At 41.2% G+C, this 24,013-nt stretch overlaps 1 protein-coding gene across 3 annotated transcripts in view; it reads left to right on the forward strand.

The window, feature by feature from the left end:
* Window positions 1–17,411: 17,411 nt before the first annotated feature.
* The window catches only part of HDHD5 (haloacid dehalogenase like hydrolase domain containing 5), a 36,951-nt gene continuing 30,349 nt past the window's right edge, over window positions 17,412–24,013 (forward strand). The window contains exon 1 of one of the 3 annotated variants that reach the window (XM_036297116.1): window positions 17,412–17,564. In XM_036297116.1, the coding sequence (XP_036153009.1) occupies window positions 17,439–17,564 (126 nt within the window). In that variant the 5' untranslated portion in view covers window positions 17,412–17,438. Of the gene's footprint in view, window positions 17,589–24,013 lie in introns of all 3 variants that reach the window. The other 2 variants (XM_036297115.1, XM_036297114.1) reach the window with 2 other exon arrangements.

Genomic DNA, 24,013 nt, shown 5'->3' on the forward strand with positions numbered 1-24,013 from the left:
CATCGAGTGGCTGAATGGATAAAAAAAACATGACCCATATATATGCTGTCTACAAGAGACCCACCTCAGAACAAGGGATTCCCACAGACTGAAAGTGAAGGGATGGAAAAATATCTTTCAGGCAAATGGAAATGAAAAAAAAGCTGGGGTAGCAATACTTATATCTCACAAAATAGACCTAAAATTAAAGGCCATAATAAGAGATAAGGAAGGCCACTTCATAATACTGAAGGAATTGATACAACAAGAGGATATAACCCTGATAAACATATATGCACCCAATGCAGGAGCACCCAAATAGATAAAAAAAAAAAAAAACTTCTGGAAGATATCAAGGGAGAGATCAACAACAATACAATCATAGTAGGGGGATTTAATACACTACTGACATCACTGGATAAATCCTCTAGACAAAAAATCAGCAAAGAAACAGCAATCCTAAATGACTCACTAGATCAGATGGGCTTAATTGACATCTTCAGAACATTTCACCCCAAAGACACAGAATATATGTTCTTCTCAAGTGCACATGGTACATTTTCAAAAAAAGACCCTATATTGGGTCACAAGCAAAGTATCCCCAAATTCAACAAGATTGAAATCATATCAAGTATCTTCTTAGACCACAATGGCATAATGTACACTAATAAAAGGGAAACATGCAAATTGACCATCCCTCTGCTATGCCCACCAGCCAATCAGGGTGAGTATGCAAATTACCCCAACAAAGATAGCAATGGCCATGGAGCTGGAGGCTTGGGTTTCCCCCAGTGATGGAGGAAGCCAAGCTTCCCGCCTGCACTGGCCGCCGCTGGAGGAGTGGCTGGGAGCCTGGGTCAGGGGCGACCCTCAGTTCCAGCCAGCCCTGGCCTCCACTCAAGGAGGGGCTGGGGGCTTGGGTCTCTGGGGGAAACCCAGGCTTCCAGGCTGCCCTGTCTGCTGCTCAAGAAGTGGCTGGGGGCGACCCAAGCTTCCAGCAGACCCTGGCCTCCACTCAAGGAGGGGCCTGGGGCCTGGGTCTCCAGGGGGCATGGCCAGCCTGAAAACGGCCCTCAGCCCCTCACCCAGACTGGCCATGCCCCCATGGGGTGAGGGTCCCCACTGGGGGGCATGGCCAGCCTGCAAACAGCCATCAGCTCCTCATCCAAGCACCCCAGCAGGAACCCCCACCCTGAAGGGGATGTGGCCAGCTTGAAAATAGCCATCAGCCCCTCACCCAGGCTAGCCACGACCCCCAAGCAGGGACCCTCACCCCATGGGGGCGTGGCCGGCCTGAAAACTACCACAGGCTCCTCACCCAAGTTGCCCCACGCCCCCAAGGGAACCCCCACCCTGATCCAGGACACCCTTACGGGCAAACCAGATGGCCCCCACCCATGCACCAGGCCTCTATACTAATAAAAGGGTAATATACTAACTGACTGGGAGACCTTCCGGATGTTCTTCTGGACAAAGCCATGGTGGCAGAGCCGAGGTAGAGGCGGTTAGAGGCCAAGAGGGGATGGCAGTTGTGGGTGATGAGGCTGGTGTGGGTGGGCGTTGGGGTGATCAGGCAGGCAGGGGGGCAGTTAGGGGTGAGCAGAACAGCAGGGAGCCAGTTGGGGGTGAGCAGGCCATCAATGGGGGTCAGTTGGGGGTGATCAGAACTGTGGGGTGGCAGTTTGAAGTGAGCAGGCCAGCGGGGGGGGGGGGCAGTTGCAGGCGAGTACACTGGCATGGGGGGCAGTTGGGGGTAATCAGGCTGGCAGGGGGGCATTTGGGGGTGAGCAGGCTGGCAGCACAATGGTTAGGGGCAATAAGGCAGGCAGGCAGGTGAGTGGTTAGGAGCCAGCAGTCCCGGATTGCGAGAGGGATGTCCAACTGCCGGTTTAGGCCCAATCCCATAAACTGGCAGTAGGACATCCTTCCAGGGGTCCCAGATTGGAGGGGGTGCAGGCCAGACTGAGGGACAACCCCCCACCCCCACCCAGTGCACGAATTTAGTGCACCGGGCCACTAGTATTAGAAATAAACTACAATAAAAACAATCCAAAAAACTCAAACACTTGGAAGCTGAATAGCATACTAATAAACAATGATTGGGTTACAAATGAGATCAAAGAAGAAATTAAAAACATCCTGGAAACTAATGACAATAAAAACACAACAATCCAAAACCTATGGGACACAATGAAAGCAGTCCTGAGATGGAAGTTTATAGCTCTACAGGCCTACCTCAAAAAAAAAAAAAAATGATAGTAAGTCATCTAACTCTACATCTCAAAGAATTAGAAAGAGAGCAACAAGAAAAGCCCAGAGTGAGCAGAAGGAAGGAGATAATAAAGATCAGAGCAGAAATAAATGACATAGAGACCAAAAAAACAATACATAAAATCAATGAAACCAAGAGCTGGTTCTTTGAAAGGATAAACAAGATTGATGAACCTCTAGGCAAGCTCACCAAAAGCAAAGAGACAGGACCCAAATAAACAAAATCAGAAATGAATGAAGTGAAATAACAACAGACCCCACAGAAATACAAAGGATTATTAAAAAATACAATGAACAACTCTATTCCAACATATTAGAAAACCTGGAGGAAATGGACATATTCCTAGAAAAATACAACCTTCCAAAACTCAATCAGGAAGAATCTAAAAATCTCAATAGGCCAATAACTATGGAAGAAATTGAAGCACTCATAAAAAAGCTTCCAGCAAACAAAAGCCCAGGGCCAGACAGCTTCAAAGGGGAGTTTTAACAAACATTCAAGGAAGAACTAAAACCTATCCTCCTCAGACTATTCCAACAAATTCAAGAGGAAGGAACACTTCCAACCTCATTCTAGGAAGCCAGCATCACCCTAATACCAAAACCAGGTAAAGATAACACAATAAAAGAGAATTATAGGCCAATATCCCTCATGAACATAGATGCCAAAATCCTTAACAAAACTCTAGCAATTTGGATCCAGCAGTACATCAGAAAGATCATACACCAAAACAAAGTAGAATTTATCCCAGGGATGCAAGGATGATACAATATCTGCAAATCAATAAACATGATACATCACATAAACAAATTAAGAGATAAAAATCACATAGTCATATCGATGCAAGAAAAGCATTTGACAAAATCCAACACCCTTTCTTGATAAAAACTCTCAGCAAAGTGGGAATAGAAGGATCATACCTCAACATAATAAAAGCCATATATGACAAACCCACAGCCAACATCATACTCAATGGACAAAAACTAACACCATTTCCCCTAAGAACAGGAACAAGACAGGGATGCCCACTCTCATCACCCTTGTTCAACATAGTACTGGAAGTATTAGCCATTGTGATCAGACAAGAAGAAGAAATAAAAACATTCCAAATTGGAAAAGAAGAAGTAAAACTGTCCTTATTCGCAGATGACATGATATTGTACATAGAAAACCCTAAGGACTCCATCAAAAAAAAAATATCAGACTTAATAAATGAATTCAGCAATGTAGCAGGATACAAAATTAATGCCAAGAAATCTATGGCATTTCTATACACCAATAGTGAACTTACAGAAATAGAAACTAAAAAAGCAATCCCATTTGCCATCACACCAAAAAATTTAAGACACCTAGGAATAAACTTAACTAAGTAGGTAAAAGACTTATATGTGAAAAACTACAGGACATGAAAAAAGAGAAGAAGACATAAACGGAAGAACATACCGTGTTCATGGATTGGTAGAATCAACATCATCAAAATGTCCATACTATCCAAAGCAATCTATAGATTCAATGCAATCCCCCATTAAAATACCAACAGCATATTTCACAGACCTAAAAGGAACTTTCCAAAAATTCATCTGGAATAAAAAAAAAGACCCCGAATAGCTGCAATGATCCTGAGAAAGAAAAACAAAGTAGAGGGATCTCAATACCAGATATCAAGCTATATTACAAAGCCACAGTTCTCAAAACAGCCTGGTACTGGCACAAGAACAGACATATAGATCAATGGAATAGAATAGAAAACCCAGAAATCGACCCAAACCAATATGCCCAATTAATATTTGACAGTGGAGGAATGAACATCCAATGGAGTTAAGACAGTCTCTTCAATAAATGGTGTTGGGAAAATTGGACAGATACATGCAAAAAAAAATGAAAGTAGACCACCAACTTACACCATACACAAAAATAAACTCAAAATGGATAAAGGACTTAAACATAAGACGGGAAACCATAAAAAATACCAGAGAAATCCAAAGGCAGCAAAATCTCAGACATATGCTGAAGGAATTTCTTCACTAATACTGCTCCTAGGGCAATGGAAACTAAAGAGAAAATAAACAAATGAGACTACATCAAAATAAAAAGCTTTTGCACAGCAAAGGAAACCATCAACAAAACAACAAGAAAGCCCACTGCATGGGAGAACATATTTGCCAAAGTTTTCACTGATAAGGGTTTAATCTCCAACATTTACAGGGAACTCATACAACTTAACAAAAGGAAGATAAACAACCCAATCAATAAATGGGCAATGGACCTAAATAGATACTTTTCAAAAGAAGACAGAAGGAAGGCCAAGAGACATATGAAAACATGCTCAAAATCACTCATTATCTGAGAGATGCAAATCAAAACAATAATGAGGAACCCTCTCACACCTGTCAGAATGGCTTTCATCAACAAATCAACAAAGGACAAGTGCTGGCGAGGATGCAGGGGAAAAGGAACCCTCGTGCACTGCTGGTGGGAATGCAGATTGGTGCAGTCACTGTGGAGAACAGTATGGAATTTCCTCAAAAAACTAAAAATAGAACTCTCATTTGACCCAGTGATACCACTTCTAGGAATATATCCCAAGAAGCTAGAAACACCAATCAGAAAGGATATATGCACCTTTATGTTCATTGCAGCGCAATTTACAATAGCTAAGATTTGGAAGCAGCCTAAGTGCCCATCAGCAGAGGAGTGGATTGAAAAAACTGTGGTACATCTACACAAGGGAATACTACGCTGGGGTAAAAAAAGAAAGAATTCTTACCATTTGCAAGAGCATGGATGGAACTCGAGAACATTATGCTAAGTGAAATAAGCCAGTCAGAGAAAGATAAATATCACATGATCTCACTCATTTATGGAATATAATGAACAACATAAACTGATGAATAAAAACAGATCCAGAGACAGGGAAACTTCGATCAAACTGTCAAACCTCAGAGGAAAGGTAGGGGAGGGTGGGGGTAAAGGGGAGAGATCAACCAAAGGACTTGTATGCATGCATATAAGCCTACCCAATGGACACAGACAACAGGGGGTGAAGGCATGACAGGGGTGAGGGGGTTGGGAGGGTAATGGGAGGATGAGGACACACATGTAATATCTTAATCAATAAAGAAATTTTTAAAAATGCAGAAATTTGTGTGTCAAAAAAAGAGTCGAACAATTTTCAGGGTAGAGTTTGAAGCACTTAGAATTCACAATTAAAGTGCTTTGAAATGTGTAGGATAGTGTTTGGGTTAGTGTTAGGGTTAAGGTTTAAGGTTAAGTTTAGGGTTAGGGCTTAAGGTTAAGTTTAGGTTTAGGGTTAGTGTTTAAGTTTAGGGTTAGGGAAATGTGTAGGATAGTGTTTGGAACAGTTAGAATTCACATTGAAAGAACTAGGAAATGTGTAGGAAAGTGAAACACTTAAAATTCATGATTAAAGAGATGGAAAATGTGTAGGATAGTGTTAGGGTTAGAATTATGCTTAGGTGTTATGGTTAGGAAAAGTGTTAGGGCTTAGGTTTAGGTTTAGGGTTAGGGTGAGTGTTAGAGTTTAGTGTTAGGATTCGGGAAATTTGTAACACAGTGTTTGGAACAGTTAGAATTCATGTTGAAAGAGCTGGGAAATGTATAGGAAAGTGTTTGAAACACGGAAAATTGACATTTAAAGAAATGGGATGTGCAGAAGCACAGGACTTGGTTGGAATGTCTATAAGGAGGATTCTCTGAAAGGTAGGGGCCTCTGAGGGGATCTTCCCGAAGGCAGCACCCCTTCCTTGACTTTCCCAAACAAGTCTGATCACCTGGGGTGTTTTGCTAGAATCTCTATGTTTAGTCTTTAAAGACCTGACCTTGTAGAAGCATATACTTTCTCAAGGATACTTACCCTGCTGATTGTATCTAGAGGTTAATTTGAGTTCAAGCTGTTGTTACAATAAAAAGCCAATGAGGCAGGTTAACAGGCCTGCTTTTACTACTGAAGTTAAAGAGTCCCTTAGCCCTCTCTTTCACAGAAACCTGTGTCAGAGTAATCTGTCATCCATCGCTCAGGGTCTGCTGGTCAGCTCCAGCAATGGAAAATGTGTAGGATAGTGTTAGAGTTAGGGTTAGGGTTAGGATTCGGGTTAGGGTTACAATTAGGGTTAGGGTGAGTTTAGTCTTGGGATTAGGGAAATTTGTAGGATAGTGTTTGGAACAGTTAGAATTCACATTGAAAAAGCTGGGAAATGTGTAGCAAAGTGTTTGAAAACACTTGTAATTCACGTTTAAAGAGCTGTGAAATGTGTAGGATAGTTTCAGGATTAGGGGTTAGGTTTAAGGTTAGAGGTCAAGGTTAGGTTTAGCATTAGCCCTTGGAGTTAGAGTTAAGGTTTGGGTTAGGGTTCAGGGTTAGGTTTAGGTAAATGTGTAGGATAGTGTTTGAAACACTTATAATTCACATTTAAAGAGCTTGGAAATGTGTAAGAAAGTTTTTCAAACACTTAAAATTCATTATTAAATGGCTGGGAATTATTAAATGTGTAGGATAGTATTAGGGTTAGGGTTAGGAGTTTGGGTTAGGTTTAGGGTTAGGGTAAGGGATTAGAGATCGGGTTTGGGTTATGGTTTAATGTTAGGGTTACAGGAAGGAGTTGGATAGTGTTTAAAGCACTTGGAATTAACGTTAAAAGAGCTGGGAAATGTTTAAGGAAGTGTTTGAAAAACTTAGAATTCACCAGTAAAGTGCTGGGGAATGTGTAGGATAGTGTTAGGTTTAGGGTTAGGGTTAGAGGTTATAGTTAGGGTTAGGATTGGGGTTTGGTTTGAGTTAGGATTAGGGTAATGTGTAGGAAAGTGTTTGAAAACACTTGCAATTGGCATTGAAAGTTGATGGGAAATGTGTAGGGAAGTGTTTGAAACACTTAGAATTCATGTTTAAAGGGCTAGGAAATGTGCAGGAAAGCGTTTGAAAACAATTATAACTCAAGTTTAAAGAGGTGGGAAATGTGTAGGAAAGTATTTGAGAACACTTAGAATTTAAGATTATAAAACTTGGAAATATGTAGGATAGTATTATCATCAGGATTAGGGTTAGGGGTTAGGGTTAGGGTTTATGGTTAGGGTTAGGGAATTGTATAGGATAGAGTTTTTAACACTTAAAATTTACATTGAAAGAGCTGGGAAATGTGTAGGATAGTATTTGTGTTAGGGTTAGGGTTAGGGTTAGGGGTTAGGGTTAGATTAGGGTTAGGGTTAGAGTTAGGGTTAGGGTCAGTCTACTTTTAGTGATTTAATAGGCTGCACATTGTGTGGAGCCTATAGAAAATTTTTTGAAATCTCTTAGTATGAATTCCTAGCCAGTTGGATTTTGGCAAACTCCTTCTAACACAGGCTATATTAATAAAGGATACATGTGCTAATTATGTAATAAATGTTCCATCTTGCTCTTCAAGTAAATGGCATTATATAACAGAATCTCGCAGAAGTTAACACTATTCCACATATTAGGTTCACCTGTGCATTCTTTCAAATGCTAACCATAGTACAACATATAGTCAATGTATTTCAAACATTACTAGCATACTGTGTCTTGAACAGTCTATTTTTACTATTTCCCGTTAGGCAGTGCTTATAGTGGTCTACAAGATAATGTAAAATCAATATTTCTAATTGCAAATCTGTTGAGGATGGTGTTGTTATAATATTTCAATAAGCTGGACATTGAGTGAAACCTGTTGGGTATTTGAACACTCTTGAAAAAAATCAGTACAAAGCAGGATTTGGAACACTATTTCAATACACACACACACACACACACACACACACACACACACTGCTGCTGCTGCTTTGAATATAATTACTGCATGAAAGCCCTACTAATTACATAAGGAATGTTCCAAAATGTTTCCCAGTAAATGGAATAAAAATATTTTACAGAAGGAACCAGCCATCCATGCTCTAGTTTCACCTATGTAATTCTTCAAGGGGTGAAACATATCCCCAGTGGGCAATGCATGTATTAGTGTATGACATAACATGTAATCAATACATTTGTAAATGCTATGGGAGCACACTGTTGTATCAAACCAGTTTTACTATTTTAATGATCAGTGCACTGTGTGAAACATGTAGTGTTTGAACACTCTTAGTATTAGTATATCCAAGTGGATTTTGGAAACATCTTTTTCACACTGACTACAATTACTAATTGAAACTCCTCCTAATTATGTAATAAAAGTTCTGACATACTTCCCCAATAAAGAACATTATATTATATTTCACAGAAGATAGCAGGTTCAATAGTGTATTCCTAGAAATATTGCAACATATTCCCAATAGATAATGCATGTATTAGTCTCTGACATAATGTTTAATCAATACATTTATAAACACTACCGTAACACAGTGCCAAAATCAGTCTACCTTTAGTGATTTAATAAGCTGCACATTTTGTGGAACTTGTAGTAACATGTTTGAAACTCTTAGAATGAATTTCTAGCCAGTTGGATTTTGGCAAACTCTTTCTAACACAGGCTATAATTATATATTAGTAAAGGATACATGTACTAATTATGTAATGAATGTTCCAGCATGCTCCCCAAGTAAATGGCACTACATGACAGAATCTCACAGAAGTTAACATTATTCCACACACTAAGTTCACCTGTGCATTCTTTCAAAGTGTTAACTATATTAAAACATATAGCCAATGTATTTCAAATATTACTAGCATACTGTGTCTTGAACAGTCTATTTTTACTATTTCCATGAGCTGCATTGTGTAAAATCTGTAGCGAAGTGTTGATCACACAAAATTTGTACCAAGTTGGGTGTTGACAACCATTCCCATCACAGATCATCATTACTAAATAATCTCTGTATTATCTAACAGATGTTCCACCACTTTTCTTTTCCCATTAAATGGCATTAGAGTACAATATTGCACAGAAAGTACATGAATTGCACACACTACAGTAACCTGTGAATTTCTACAAACAGTGAAATAAATTCTAAATTGTCTATAACATAATCTCTAAGAAATACATTTGCAAACATTACTTGCATGCTCTGTCTGCCACTGTATAGTTTTAGTGTCTTAATGAGCTATGCAATGTGTAAAATATGTGGTAAAGTGTTTTAAATCTACTAAAATTAATTCCAACCTAGTGTGATTTTGGAAAACTCTTTCTGGCATAGGCTGTAAATGCTAAATGATATATCTACTAATTATGGAATCAGTTTCCCAACATGCTTTCCAATTAAATGGCTTTATGTTTTAATATCTCACTGAAGGTACCAGCATTCCATATGCTAGGTTTACCTGTGTATTATTTCAAAGGGTGAAATATATTTTGCATAGATAATGCATGTATTAGTTTATAAAATCAATATATTTATAAAATTACTAGAGTACTGTTTCTAAAACACTACCAGATATATTATATCAATGCCCCCTGCTTGTTGTGTAAAACCTTTAGTGAAGAATGAATTTGTACCCAATCATAATTTGAAAAACTGTTTTTAGGCCAGACTATAATTAGTTAATGGAACTTTTCATATGTCATGAATGATCCAACATGCTTTTCCAGTAAAGGGCATTAGACAATGTCACTAAAGATATAAAAATTGCACAAACTAGGTCAACGTATGTATTCCTTCAAAGTCTAAACCATTATTCCCCATAGGTCATTCAGGTGTCAGTCTATGACATAAGGTATCAACAACACATTTGAAAATTCTGCTAGTATACTCTTTAGAACAGTCTTGTTCTACCGTTTAAATGAGCTGTGCATTGTGTCACACCTGTAGTAAAGCGTTGGATCTGTCTTAAAACTAATTTGTATCAAGTGAGATTTTCGCACAATGCTTTTGGCACAGGCTAATTAATGAAACTCCTATTAACTATTCCATGAATGGAACCACATGCTAGTTAATTCTGTAAATGGCATTGCATCATATTTCCAAGAAGACATCAACATTGCACATAAGAGGTTCAGCTGTATATTAACTCAAACTCTGAAACATATTCTCCATATGGCAATGCATGTACTAGTTTGTGACATAGTATGTAATCAGTACATTTGTAAACACTGCAAGCAAAACTCTTGGATCACTATAATAAGTAAATGTAATAACTGCTGACCACATAATGAACATTCCAACATGCTGCCACTGTATATTGTGTTGTATTATAATATTTCAAAGAAGATACAAGCATTCCGCCGAGACTGGTTTGGCTCAGTGGATGGAGCGTCGGCCTGCGGACTGAAGGGTCCCGGGCTCGATTCCGGTCAGGGGCATGTACCTGGGTTGCGGGCACATCCCCAGTGGGAGATGTGCAGGAGGCAGCTGATCGATGTTTCTCTCCCATCGATGTTTCTGACTGTCTATCTCTCTCCCTTCCTCTCTGTAAAAAATCAATAAAATAAAATAAAATAAAATAAAATAAAATAAAATAAAAAAGTAAAATAAAATAAAATAAAGAAGATACAAGCATTCCACACCCTGGGTACACTTGTGTATTCCTTCGAAGAGTAAAATATATTCCAATCAGGCATTGCTTGTAGTGACCTACAAGATATTGTAAAATCAATACATTTCTAAATGCAAAGTCTGTTTAGAAAGGTGTAGTTTTAGTGTTTCAATAACCTGGGCATTGAGTGAATCCTTTTGGGTATTCCTTGAACACTCTTGGAAAAATTAGTACAAAGCAGATTTTGGAACACTGTTTTCTTTTCCATAATGTAATTACTTACTGAAAGCCCTGCTAATTACATAATTAATGTTCTAAAATGTTCCCCAGTCATTTGAATCAAAATATTTTACAGAAAGAACCAGCCATCCACACACTAGTTTCACTTATATAATTCTTGAAGGGGTGAAATATATTCCCAGTTGGTAATTCATGTATTAGTCTATGACATAACATGTAATCAATACATTTGTAAATGCTATTGTAACACACTGTCTTCTCAAACTAGTTGTATTGTTTTAATGAGCAGTGCATTTTGTGAAACATGTAGTGTTTGAACACTCTTAGTATTAATACATCCAAGCATATTTTGCAACCTGTTTTTCAGACTGGCTATAATAACTAATTGACCATTAGTGTAATAAATGTTCTGGTATACTTCCTCAGTAAAGAACATTATATTATATTTCATAGAAAATACCATCAATGAACAACCATGGAATTTCCCCCTCCATATTTCTACAAAGTGTGAAACATTCAGAGTAGGTAATGGATGTAATATTTTATGGTAGAAGAAAAACAAAAAAGAGAAAACTGGGGGAAGAGAGAATAAATACGAAATAGAAACAAGAAAGAAAGAACATAGAGTTGGAAAGAACAAAAAGTATAGGTAAAGAATAGAAAAAACAAACAGAAAATGTGAGAACAAAATTAGGAGAGACCAATGAAAGTATAGAGAAAACAGAAAAATGAAAGCACCAAAAGTAAAACAGAAACCTGCCAAGATGGAGAGAACAAAGAGAAGGAAAAGAGACCAAAATGTGAGAAACAAGCATGGAGAAAATAGATAGGACAGGAGAAACAAAGAGAAACAAAGAATACTGGTAATATTAAGGGTAAAATAGAATTTTAACAGTAAAAAACGGAGGAAAACAACACAAGATTAAAAAAATAGAAATCCAAAATCTTAAAACAAAAAATAAGGCAATAAAGAACAAAAAAAAAGAGTCTGTCCGGTGTGGCTCAGTGGTTGAGCATTGACCTATGAACCAGGAGGTTACGGTTTAATTCCTGATCAAGGAATATGCCTGGGTTGCGGGCTAGATCCCCAGTGTGGGGAGTGCAGGAGTCAGCTGATCAAAGATTCTCTCTAATCATTGATGTTTTGATCTCTCCCTTTTCCTTCCTCTCTGAAATCAATAAAAATATGTTCAAAATAAGACATTTATTTTTTAAAAAAAGATAATTAACGCCCTAACCGGTTTGTCTCAGTGGATATAGCGTCAGCCTGCGGACTCAAGGGTCCCAGGTTTAATTCCCGGTCAAGGGCATGTACCTTGGTTGCAGGCACATCCCCAGTATGGGGTATGCAGGAGGCAGCTGATTGATGTTTCCCTTTCATTGATGTTTCTAACTCTCTATCCCTCTCCCTTCCTCTCTGTAAAAAATCAATAAAAATATATTTTAAAAAAAATAAAAAAAGATAATTAAGACAAAAAGGAGGGCAAGAATATGGCGATAACAAAAAAATATTGAATGGGGCGTGGGGAGAGAGAGACAACAGAGAAAATAGTGGCAACAAAATGAAAAAATGATAATGGTAAAAAGGGATAGAAAAAGAGAAAACAGAGAAAAAAATCAAAAGAGCAAATGGATTAGAAAACAAGAGGAAATTGAGGGAATGAGTAAAGAACAATAGAACAAATAAAAGGCACAGAGAACAGAGGAAACAAGTAAAATAATGGAGTAAATGGAGAGGAAAAGGAGAAAATATAAAGAACAAAGAAAATGGAGAGAGCAAAAGAAGAAACCAGAAACACTGAAAATAAAGAGAGAACAATGAAAATATATCAGAAAAAAAAAAAAAAAGGTAGAGAGAAGGGGGAAATTAAGAGAACAAAGAGAATGGGAAAAAAGAGTACAAAAAAACAGATCGCAGAAAAACTGAAAAAAAAACAAAAAGAGAACAAAGATACTGCAAAATGGAGAGAGCAAAGAGAAGATAGAACAGAGGAACAGAGAATAAATAAGAACAGAAAGAGCAGAGAAACTAAGAAAATGTAAAGAGAAAAGAGCGAACAGGGAAAACAAAGGGAACAAAGAAAAATATAGAAAATATTGAGAAAGAAGAGAACCAAAAAGGAGAACCGAGACAAGACAGAAAACAGACATGAGAACAAACACGAAGAACTAAGAGAAAACAAAGAGAACAAAAAGAAAAGAGAGAACTTAGAAAACAAAGAGAAAAAACTGTACAACGAAAATAGGTACCCAATAGAATTAATTCATACCAAGGGGAATTTTATCAAACTCTTTTTAGCATAGACTGTGATTACTCAATGAAAGTGCAACAAACTATGTGATACATTTTCCAACATGCTCTGGGAAATGGCCTTATAATGTAATATCTAACAAGAGATACCAGCATTCTACACATTAGGATCAATAGTATATTCCTTCAAAGAGTGAAACATATTCCCAATAGGTAATGTACTAGTATAACATTTGATCAATACATTTGTAAACACTACTGGAATACACTGTCTAAGTCAGTCTACTTTTAGTGATTTAATAAGCTGCGCATTGTATGAAACCTGTAGTAAAGTGTTTGAAAACTCTTAGAATGAATTCCTAGCCAGTTGGATTTTGGAAAACTCTTTCTAACACAGGCTATAATTAGTAAAGGATACATGTACTAATTATGTAATGAATGTTCCAACAAACATACTCCCCAAGTAAATGGCATTGTATTATAGTATCTCACAGAGGGTAACACCATTACACATATTAGGTTCACCTGGGTATTCTTTCAAATTGTTAACCATACTACAACATATAATCAATGTATTGTAAATGTTACTAGCATACTGTGTCTAGAACAGTCTATTGTTACTATATCAGTGAACTGTATATTGTGTAAAATCTGTAGTGAAATATTTGATCACTTACAATTAATTTGTACCAAGTGGGATTTTGACCAATTGTTTTCAGCACAGATCATCATTACTTAAAAAAACACACAAAGAAACTCCTCCTTACTATGTAACGAGTGTCCCACTATGCTTCTTTTCCCATTAAATGGCATAATAGTACAATATTTCACAAAAGGTACCTGTATTCCACATACTATGGTAACCTGTGTATTCCTGCAAACAGTGAAATATATTCCAAATAGTATAGCCTCTAAGAAATACATTTGCAAACACTAAAAAGAGAAAGACAGCTTGGCTGGTGTTGCTCAGTGGTTGAGTGTTGACCCATGAATCAGGATGTCATGGTGTAATTCCCAGTTAAGGTATATGCCCAGGTTGTCAGCTTGTTCTCCAGCAGAGGGCAGGCAGGAGGCAGCCGATCAATGATTCTCTCTCATCATTGATGTTTCTATCTCTCCCTTTCCCTTCCTCTATCTGAAATAAATAAAAACATATTTTAAAAGAGGAAAGCATTGAAAAAAATAACAAGTGTTGGTGAACATGTGGAGAAAAAAGGGCACCCTTGGGCACTGTTGGTGGGAATATGAATTGGTGCTGCCACTATGGACAATAGTATGAAGGTTCTTCAAAAAATTAAAAATAGAACTGCCATATGATCCAACAATTCCACTTCTGGGCATTTATCTGAAGAAAAAGAACATACTATATAGTATATATGCACTCCCATACTAATTGCAATATTATTTACAATAGCCAAAATATGGAAACAATTTAAGTGCCAATGCATGGATAAGTGGATAAAGAAAATGTGGTAAGTGTATATATATATATATATCATGTAATATTATTCAGCAATAAAAAATAATGAAATCCTGCCATTTGCAACATGATGGGCCTTGAGGGCCTTTTTTTAATTTCATGGCACACATAAATTAATTACTAAAAATCTGTGGCACACCAAAAAATATATTATATTTTTTGCTAATGTGACAAGAAAAATAGGTATAATTTTGATTCATTCCCTCTGGACCACTATTTTTGTGTTGGCTGTTGTCATTTTTTTATTTGACAATCAAAAGGAAAAGAGGTTAATGCCCCTGACTAAATAGTCAGATGTATATTTTAAAATTCTTGAGTTTCACTGGTTGAAAATTGCTGTGCTAGGGGAAATAAGACGCAGAAAGACAAATATCCTATGAACTCTCTTATATGTGGAATAAAAAACAAACACAAAAACAAGTCCCCTCACCCCCCCCCTCAGACCCAACCAAGCTCATAGATACAGAGAATAAGAGAACAGATTGGTGATTACCAGAGGCTGAGGTGGGTATGAGTGAAATGGTTAAAGGAGGTCAAAAGGTACAAACTTCCAGCTATAAAGTAAGTACTGTGAACTTAAAGTACAGCATGGCAACTATAGTTAATAGTAGATTGTTTATTTGAAAGTTGCTAAAAGAGTAGATCTTAAATATCCTATCTAATAAAAGAGAAACATGGTAATTAGCCATACCTCCACTACCCTTCCCATTGGCTAATCAGGGAGATATGCACATTAACTGCCAGCCAAGATGGCGGCCGGCAGCCAGGCAGCTTGAAGCAAACAGGAGGCTTGCTTGCTTCAGTGACGGAGGACTCCAACATTCCCCGCCTGCCGCTGCCGGCCTCTGAGCTTGCAGTTTGAAACATTGTTACAAATATAGAAGCTAAACAAAACCCCAGAAACCTGCTTTCAGCCAGCCGGGATCTCAGAGCTGGAGTTGAAACAGTGTTTCGATTATAGAACCCAAACAAACCAGATACCTGGTTTCAGCAGCCGAGGCCTAAGAGCCGGAGCCAAGCCTCAGAGCTAAAGCTGGCCCAGAATAAAAAAAAAAGAAAAAAAGGAGCGGTTGGGAGCTTCAGTCACCCGCGAGCCTGAAAACAGCCCTCATCCCCTCACCCAGACTGGCCAGGCACCCCAGTGGGGACCCCCACCCTGAAGGGTATGTGACCAGCTGCAAACAGCCATCATCCCCTCATCCAGGCTGGCCAGGCACCCCAGTGGGGACCCCCACCCTGATCCAGGACACCCTTCAGGGCAAACCAGCCGGCCCCCACCCGTGCACCAGGCCTCTATCCTATATAGTAAAAGAGTAATATGCCTCCCAGCACCGGGATCAGCGGAGCCGCGAGGCCTCCCGGCACCGGGATCAGTGTGACAGGGGGCAGCGCCCAAACCCCCTCATCACCCTGCGGCTCTGTGTGTGACAGGGGGTGGGGCCACAACCTCCCTATCCGTCCTGCTCTGTTCATGACAGGAGAAGGCACCCCAACCCCCTGATGAGCTCTGCTCTGTGCCTGATAGGGGGGAGCTCCCCAACCCCCTGATTGCCCTGCGGCTCTGTGTGTGACAGGGTGTGGCACCCCAACACCCTGATCGGCCCTGCTCTGTGCGTGACAGGGGGCAGCTCCCCAACACCCTGATCGACCCTGCTCTGTGCGTGACAGGGAGTGGTGCCACAACCTCCCCATCGACCCTGCCTTGAGTGTGACAGGGGGCGGTGCCCCAACCCCCCAATCGGCCCTACCCTGAGCGTGACTAGGGGTGGCATCGCAACCTCCCAATCCTCCCTACTCTGTGCATGACAGGGGGCAGCACCCCAACTCCCCAATCGGCCCTGCTCTGAGCCCAACCAGGGGCTGTACCTAGGGATTGGGCCTGCCCTCTGCCACCCGGGAGCAGGCCTAAGCCAGCAGGTCGTTATCTCCCGAGGGGTCCCAGACTGCGAGAGGGTACAGGCCGGGCTGAGGGACCCCCTATCCCCCCCGAGTGCACAAATTTTTGTGCACGGGGCCTCTATTATATATATTAGCCTTCAAAGCTGAGGACCAAAGGGTATTTATTGCTAACCCCTGAGTTAGCAGCATCCCTGATGCCCACCTTTAGTCCTCCTCCTAAAGTTAGATATATTTTAGGCTCATCTATTCTTAGTATAACTATATACAAGGACAGATCAAGGGGTCTGGAAGGGGGCATCCTACACATTTAAAGTGGTGGGAACACACAGTTGTGCTTAGTTACCCAACCCCTCTCAAGACAGTTACCATCTCAGGATCTTGTCTCAACCACCCTACAAAATGTGAGTTTGGAGGGATTACTTATGCAGTATATAGTTTCCCCAGGAAATAGCACAGAGCCCAGCCGAAAGGAAGAATATAGCTAATATTTACAAACACAAGAATGAACAACTGGCATCCAACAAGCACTCCTTGATTGACTGGGGACTTGAACATCAAAAGAAAGGTTTGCTTTCCCAAACCCTCTTCGAAATCAAGGTTTAGTTCCCTCCCCGGACGTCATCAAGGGTTCAGGAAGCTGGGACTTTGGCCTGAAACCTACGATCCAGGAAATCTGCAGGTTTGAATGCCATGCCAACCATGAACACCAGCTTGTAACATCATGTCTTGTTTAGGAAGAGCAGGACCTTGCGCCTGTTCGCAGCCCAGCTTGCTGCCAGGACACCCATGCGGAACTACAAATCCCGAGAGGCCTCGGGCGCCTCCGGCCGCTGATTGGCTGCACGGCACAGGCGTAGTGCGCGCAAGTGGTGGCCCGATGGCTGTTTCTGGTTTGTTTGCCGCGGTCCGTGCGGCGCCTGGGCCCTGGCAGCGGGTGGCGTGCGTGGCCGCAGGGTTCAGGTGCCGCTGCCCTGGAAAGAGTTACGCTGTGGGCCCCGCGCATGTGAGCCGGTCTGCAGGACTTGTGGTGAGGCCGGGAGCTGCGGGATGGGAGGCCGCGGGTCCAGCCGCTCCAGCCTTCCTGGCCTCCTGGGAAATGGCCGTGCCTGGGCAACTGACTTCAAGTGCTTTTCGTTCTTGCCTTAAGCACCAGTGTTTCTTGTACGCACTGCCTCCCCCTGACTCGAGGCGATTTGGCGGTCTTGCTCTGGGAGAAAAGTTACTCCGCTAGAGCATAAACAAAAGACCCAAAACGTGCACCAAGATTGTGTCATGGCCTCTTGCTGCTCTTCGCCCCCCAAATTACCCGGCCTTTTCTGCCTTCCCGTTTTTCTGGTCAGGGTATGGTTCATGCACTTCCTCTTTGATTTCCATGATGAGAACCTTTTATGATTTTCAACTGCATTTGAAAGAGATTTGGAGACTCGTGCTAGACTCCCCTCCGGAGCTGCACCTGTAAGGGAACAGGCCAGAGATGAATGTGGTTTTTATGGGGCCTTTTCTCTTTGTTCCCATTGGCTTGTGGGCCTGCATGTAATAGGTAGCAGTTAGGTCAGGAGTTGGGGGAAGGCTTTGGGAGAAGAAAACTGGCGCAGAGTCCCTAATTTGTGCCAGGTACTTAAGTGATATCTAATTCTCAACCTTGGAAGTAGGCATGACTCTGGTGTTAGTAAGGAAGCTGAAGTTACAAATCGTTTTTTTTCTTTTAAATCTTTATTGTTCAGATTATTACAGTTGTTCCTCTTTTTTTCCCCTCATAGCTCCCCTCCATTCGGTTCCCACCCCACCCTCTGCCCCCCCATCCCCCCACTGTCCTCATCCATAGGCGTATGATTTTTGTCCAGTCTCTTCCCGCATCCCCCACACCCCTTTCCCCCGGAGAATTGTCAGTCCACTCCCTTTCTATGCCCCTGATTTTATTATATGCACCAGTTATTCTGTTCATCAGATTTTTATTCACTTGATTTTTAGATTCACTTGTCGATAGATATGTATTTGTTGTCCATAATTTTTATCTTTGTTTTGAAGAACTTTTTTAAAATGTCGAACACCTGATATACTATCATGCCAGGACTCTCAGCCAGGTAGTTATATCTGTCACCCTGACTTTCCCCTGAGCCACTTTGCCTTCTAAGTTCACAATTTCTGTATGTAATAATGATAATATTTTACATTTGTATAATGCTTTCACAGTAACCCTTTGATGTATTTTAAGTTAAGTACTTATTTTAAAAAAATAGTACTTTGTGCCAGGCATTAAGTACTTCACAACTATATCATTAATCCATATAATTTTCATAGCAACTCCATGAGGTAAGTACTATTATTATTCCCACTTTACAGATGGAGGAACTGAGTCACAGAGAGGTTAAGCGACTTGCCCAAGGGCACACAGCTGGTAAGTGGCAGAATATGGAACCCAGAGCAGTCTGGTGCCAGAGTTCTAGCTCTTGTTAGCTATGTTATTGTAATCATTTTGCATATGGAACAGCTAAGATTCAAAGAAGTTAAGTGACTTGACCAGTGTCACAGAGCTAAAAGTACCCAAACTGGAAGCATAGAATGATAATATATTGATAAAAGCACTGCAAACTAATGACATAAGTATAAAGAATAATTGCCATCATTTATAATTATTATATTGATTCTGGCATCCTGAGATATCTCTGAGTGATTTTTCTGATATCATAGAATTTAAAAGTATTAGCATTTGAGTTGAATCCTGCCTGTACCGTTTACTGGCTCTTTGACCTAAGGCAAAATACTAAGCTTTCTAAGCTTCAGTTTCCTAATATATGTAACTGGTGTGTTACTTACTATGCAGTGTTTTTGTGTGAATATATGTAGGGTACTTTTTATGACAAACTAGAGGCCTGGTGCACGGATTGGTGCACCAGTGGAGTCCCTCAGCCTGGCCTGCGCCCACTCACAATCCAAGACCCCTTGGAGGATGTCGGACTGCTGGTTTTGGCCTGATTAGGCATGTGCCCTGACCAGGATTGGGCCGAAAACGGCAGTCCAACATCCCTCAAGTGATGTAGTAGTATGCAAAGCGGCAGGCAGCTGGGCTGGGCACCACACTGCTCCCGCTCATCCCAGCCCTGCTGTGCCTGCTGCTGCCTCCACTCAGTAATGCTGCCGTGGAGGCGGAGAGGCTCGTGCGCAGATGCGTTTGCCAGCTGTGAGCCCGGCATCTGGTGCCTGTCAGTCAGCTGAGCGGCACTCCTGCTGTGGGAGTGCACTGACCACCAGGGGGCAGCTCCTGGTTGAGCGTCTGCCCCCTGGTGGTCAATGCGCGTCATAGCTACCAGTCGTTCAGTCGCTTAGGCTTTTATATATCTAGATGATATAGAGTACTTTGTACGATGACTGACATATAGTAAGTTATCTCAAATATGGAAGTGATTGGAGGAGACAGTGAAATGGACTATAGTTGTAATGCTGTTTAAAATGGCAGTTGCCAACCATTGGTCTGCGGACCACTGGTAGTCCGTGAGATCCGAAAGGTTGGCGACTGCTGGTTTAAAACATACCAAGCCAATTCTAGGTAAAAAGCAAAGAAAAAGGAACACCTAAGTAGTCCCTTAGTTTCAAATTAATCTTAAACCACACATTTTATCACTGACACAATATGAACTTTAATTAGAGGATATGGCCTAATACCCAGGACTAGTTAAAAAACAAAATCAAGTACTATAGAAAAAAAATCAGAATACAGATTGGAGAATGAAGAGAAAAATGAAAAAAAATATATCCCTTTGTTCTTTTCTCTAGGTACTTTCACTTTTTTTTCTTTCTTATATTTCTTTTTCTTATACCTTCACTTAAAAGAATAGACTTTATTTTTGTAACAGTTTTAGGTTTATAGAAAAATTGAGCAGAAAGTATAGAAAAGTCCCTCCCCCCAGTTTCCTTATTATAAACATCTTGCATTATTAGTGTGGCATTTTTTTTTTTTTTTATAGTTGTGTATCTTCACTTTTTATGTTGCTGAGTGCCTGGTTCTCTCTTCATTCACCATTCACCTGGGGATCGGAGATGATGATTACTCACTATATAGTTACAGATGAGGGATTCTCAAGGATGTTGCTAAATTGGTCTGAAACCTTCCTGTTCTAAGTAACAGGAATTGAGGATTCTTATGTCTAAGAGAGAAAATCTTGTGATTATTTAGAATATGGCCACATAAGACCACTAAAACTGTATTGCAGACATCAGCACAGATGAACTTTTTATGTCATTTTTTAAAATATGTAAGTTTTCAGAAATCCAAAAAACAAAATACAGCAGTTTCTTTTTTCTTTTTCTTTTTTTTTTTAGTTGATTTCAGAGAGGAAGGGAGAGGGAGAGAGAGAAACATCAATGATGAGAGAAAAATCATTGGTTGGCTGCCTCCTGCATGCCCCCTGCTGGGGGTTGAGCCTGCAACCCAGGCATGTGCCCTTGACTGGAATCAAACCTGGGACCCTTCAGTCCACAGGCCGATGCTCTATCCACTAAGCCAAACCAGCCAGGGCTAGCATTTTCTTGAATAGTGTCATTTTGTCATAAGATTGATGAGGTACTGTAGGAACTTAACTTTTGTTAATATCAATTAGTTTTGGTAAAATTGGTTTCATTATATATCACTAGAGGCCCAGTGCACGAAATTCGTGCGGGGGGGGGGGGGTCTCCTCAGACCAGCCTGTACCCTCTCCAATCCGGGACCCCTCAGGGAATGTCCAACTGCCTCTCACAATTTGGGACTGCTGGCTCCTAACCGCTTACCTGCCTGCCTGCCTGATCGCCTTTAACCCTTCTGCCTGCCTGCCTGATCACCCCTAACCACCTCTGCCTGCCTGCCTGATCACCCCTAACCACCTCTGCCTGCCTGCCTGATCACCCCTAACTGCTCCCCTACCAGCCTGATCACTCCTAACTGCTCCCCTGCTGGCCTGATCGCCCCTAACCGCCTCTGCCTTGGCCCGCACCCAGGACCCGGGATTCCCTCCTCCGGCCAGTCGCAGGCACCCGGGACCCGGGCTTCCCTCCCTCTGGCTGGCCGCAGGCACCCAGGACCTGGGCTGGCTTCGTCCAGGCTGGTCACAGCCGCAGGGGACTGTGGGAGGCAGCTTTGCCCAGGCCGCAGCTGCAGGCGCCCGGGCCCATGGGGCTGGCAGCTTGTCCCTCTCCCTGGCCGCAGGTGCAGCCACTGGCACCTGGGACCGTGGGGACCGTGAGGCATGCGGATTGTCCCTGTCCCAGGCCACAGCCCCAGCCGCTGGTGCCCAGGTCCGCGGGGTGGGTGGCTTGTCCCTCTCCCGGGCTGCAGGCACAGGCGCAGCCTCTGGCACTGGGACCGCAGGGTGGGCAGCTTATCCCTCTCCCAGGCCACAGCCTGGCTGGTTCCCATTCCTCTCTTGTGAGCTCATTTGTGCCTGGCTGGTCCCCATTCCTCTCTCCCCAGTGTTGAATGTCTGAGTCATTACAGTGTGAGGGCATGGCCACCATTTGCATATTAGCTCTTTATTATATAGGATTTTGCTTCAAGTCACAAATCCTATTGATGATGTTAAGTGAGGAGGACATACTGTACTATGAAATCTTCCAGATTCAGCAATTATTAACATTTTGCCACACATGCTTTGCTTATCTCCTCAGTCAGCCCCCCCCACGCCCCCCTTTTTTGGTGCCTATAAGATTTTAAAACAAATCTCTGATTGCTTGTCATTTCAGCCCTAAATTCTTCTATGTGTACCTATAAGGAAATAAGGACATTTTTAAATATAATCACAATGCTATTATCATATCTAACAACATTAGTAATTACTTAATATTACTTAAAATTCAATCCTTTAAAAATATTCCCTGATTATGTCAAAATTATGGGCAAATGAGTTTTACATTTACACTTTCAGAACAGTATGCTCTCTGTCCTACAGTACAAGAAGGAAGGTAGATCATGTGATAGAAAGACAGATTCCTTGTAAGTGTCACCAATTCTGTGTTGGCTGGTGTGACTCAGTTTCTTAGGTGTCATCCTGTACAGCCAAGGTTGCTGGTTCAATTCCCTGTCAGGGCACATGCCCACGTTGTGGACTTGATTCCTAGTAGGGGGCATGTAGAAGGCAGCTGATCAATGTTCCACTCTTACATTGATATATCTTTCTCTCCCTCTCCCCCACTCCTTTCCTCTCTAAAATAATCAGTAAAAATATATTTTTTAAGAAGAGTTACCCACTCTTTTCCCTTGAGAAGACATAGGGTGGTCAGAAAGTGCCTGAGGGGAAAGGTCTACCTTATTTGGCTCTAAACCTTCATTTTGGGGGGCATTCAACATTCCGTCAACCTTTATTGAGCACCTACAAGGGTCTAAGCATTGTGCCAGATTTGGGGGTTTGAAGGCAAATCACATCCTCTTTCCCTTTAGACTTGTGCAGTGGTTCTCTTTGAAAAGAATAAGATGATAAAATTTGAAAGGAGATATGGTTCTTTTAACCAGGAAAAATCTATAGAATTTTAAGAGATTTTATGAAGAGAAAAATGAAAAGCAAATGTATCCCTTTGTCCTTTTCTCTAGCTACTTTCACTTTTTTTTCTTTCTTATATTTCTTTGTTTTTTTCTTATACCTTCACTTTAAAAAGGCCATTCTGAAACCTGTCTATGGAACCCAGTTAGGACCCCGATCCTAGTGGGTTTTGTTGAGGAAAAGAAAGGTGTTGCAGAGATCCTTGAGAGCCATTGGGTGCATGAGTATATTGAGAACAGAGAAGAGCTGGATCTCAGTGGCTGGGGACTGGCAGGAGGTGTTGGATGACCTGGTACCTCCTGGGTCCCTTTTGTGCTTGGAGATGTTGCTGTGTGGGCCCCTGAAGAGCTCTGACTTTGCTGTGAGCTCAATTTGAGGCTGAATTTTTAGTCTAGCATTTGTGAACTGGGTCAATTTGACTAGTTTAATTTTCTCTAAATTTGGTTTCTTTTTCATTTAGTCGATTATCTAGTGAATATATAACGAGCACCATGTATAAACCAGGCTACTTTTGCTAGGAAATGTCAATTGGAGGTAATGACACCTACCCCCAAAGTGTTGGTACAATGATTCAATAAAAATATATAGCTTAGTACAATCCACATGTCTGGGGTGCAGAACCAGCCATTGGAGTAGAGAGAGATGCTGTTTGTTTAAGCATTTCTTGCATGGTATGTGGGACTTTACAAGTTTCTCCTGGCAGCTCTGTTTGCTGGTGGTCAGAAGTGCTATCTTCTTCGTTTGAGTTTCTCTCCTATTTTTCCAGTGTCCCTTCCTACTTCCAGCTTGTCACTGAAGCTGTCATTGTGTAAGGCTGGGAGACTCTGCAGAAGCTAGTGTGAAGGAGTTGGAAGATCCCTCCCTGGGTAGTCTTCCTTGTTCAATGGAGGGGAGATGGGATTATTACTTTGCAGTCTTTTATCAGTGGAAGTGGGGTATCCCT

The sequence above is a fragment of the Myotis myotis genome, unplaced genomic scaffold (genome assembly GCF_014108235.1).
Source record: "Myotis myotis isolate mMyoMyo1 unplaced genomic scaffold, mMyoMyo1.p scaffold_m19_p_3, whole genome shotgun sequence".
Lineage (NCBI taxonomy): Eukaryota > Metazoa > Chordata > Mammalia > Chiroptera > Vespertilionidae > Myotis > Myotis myotis.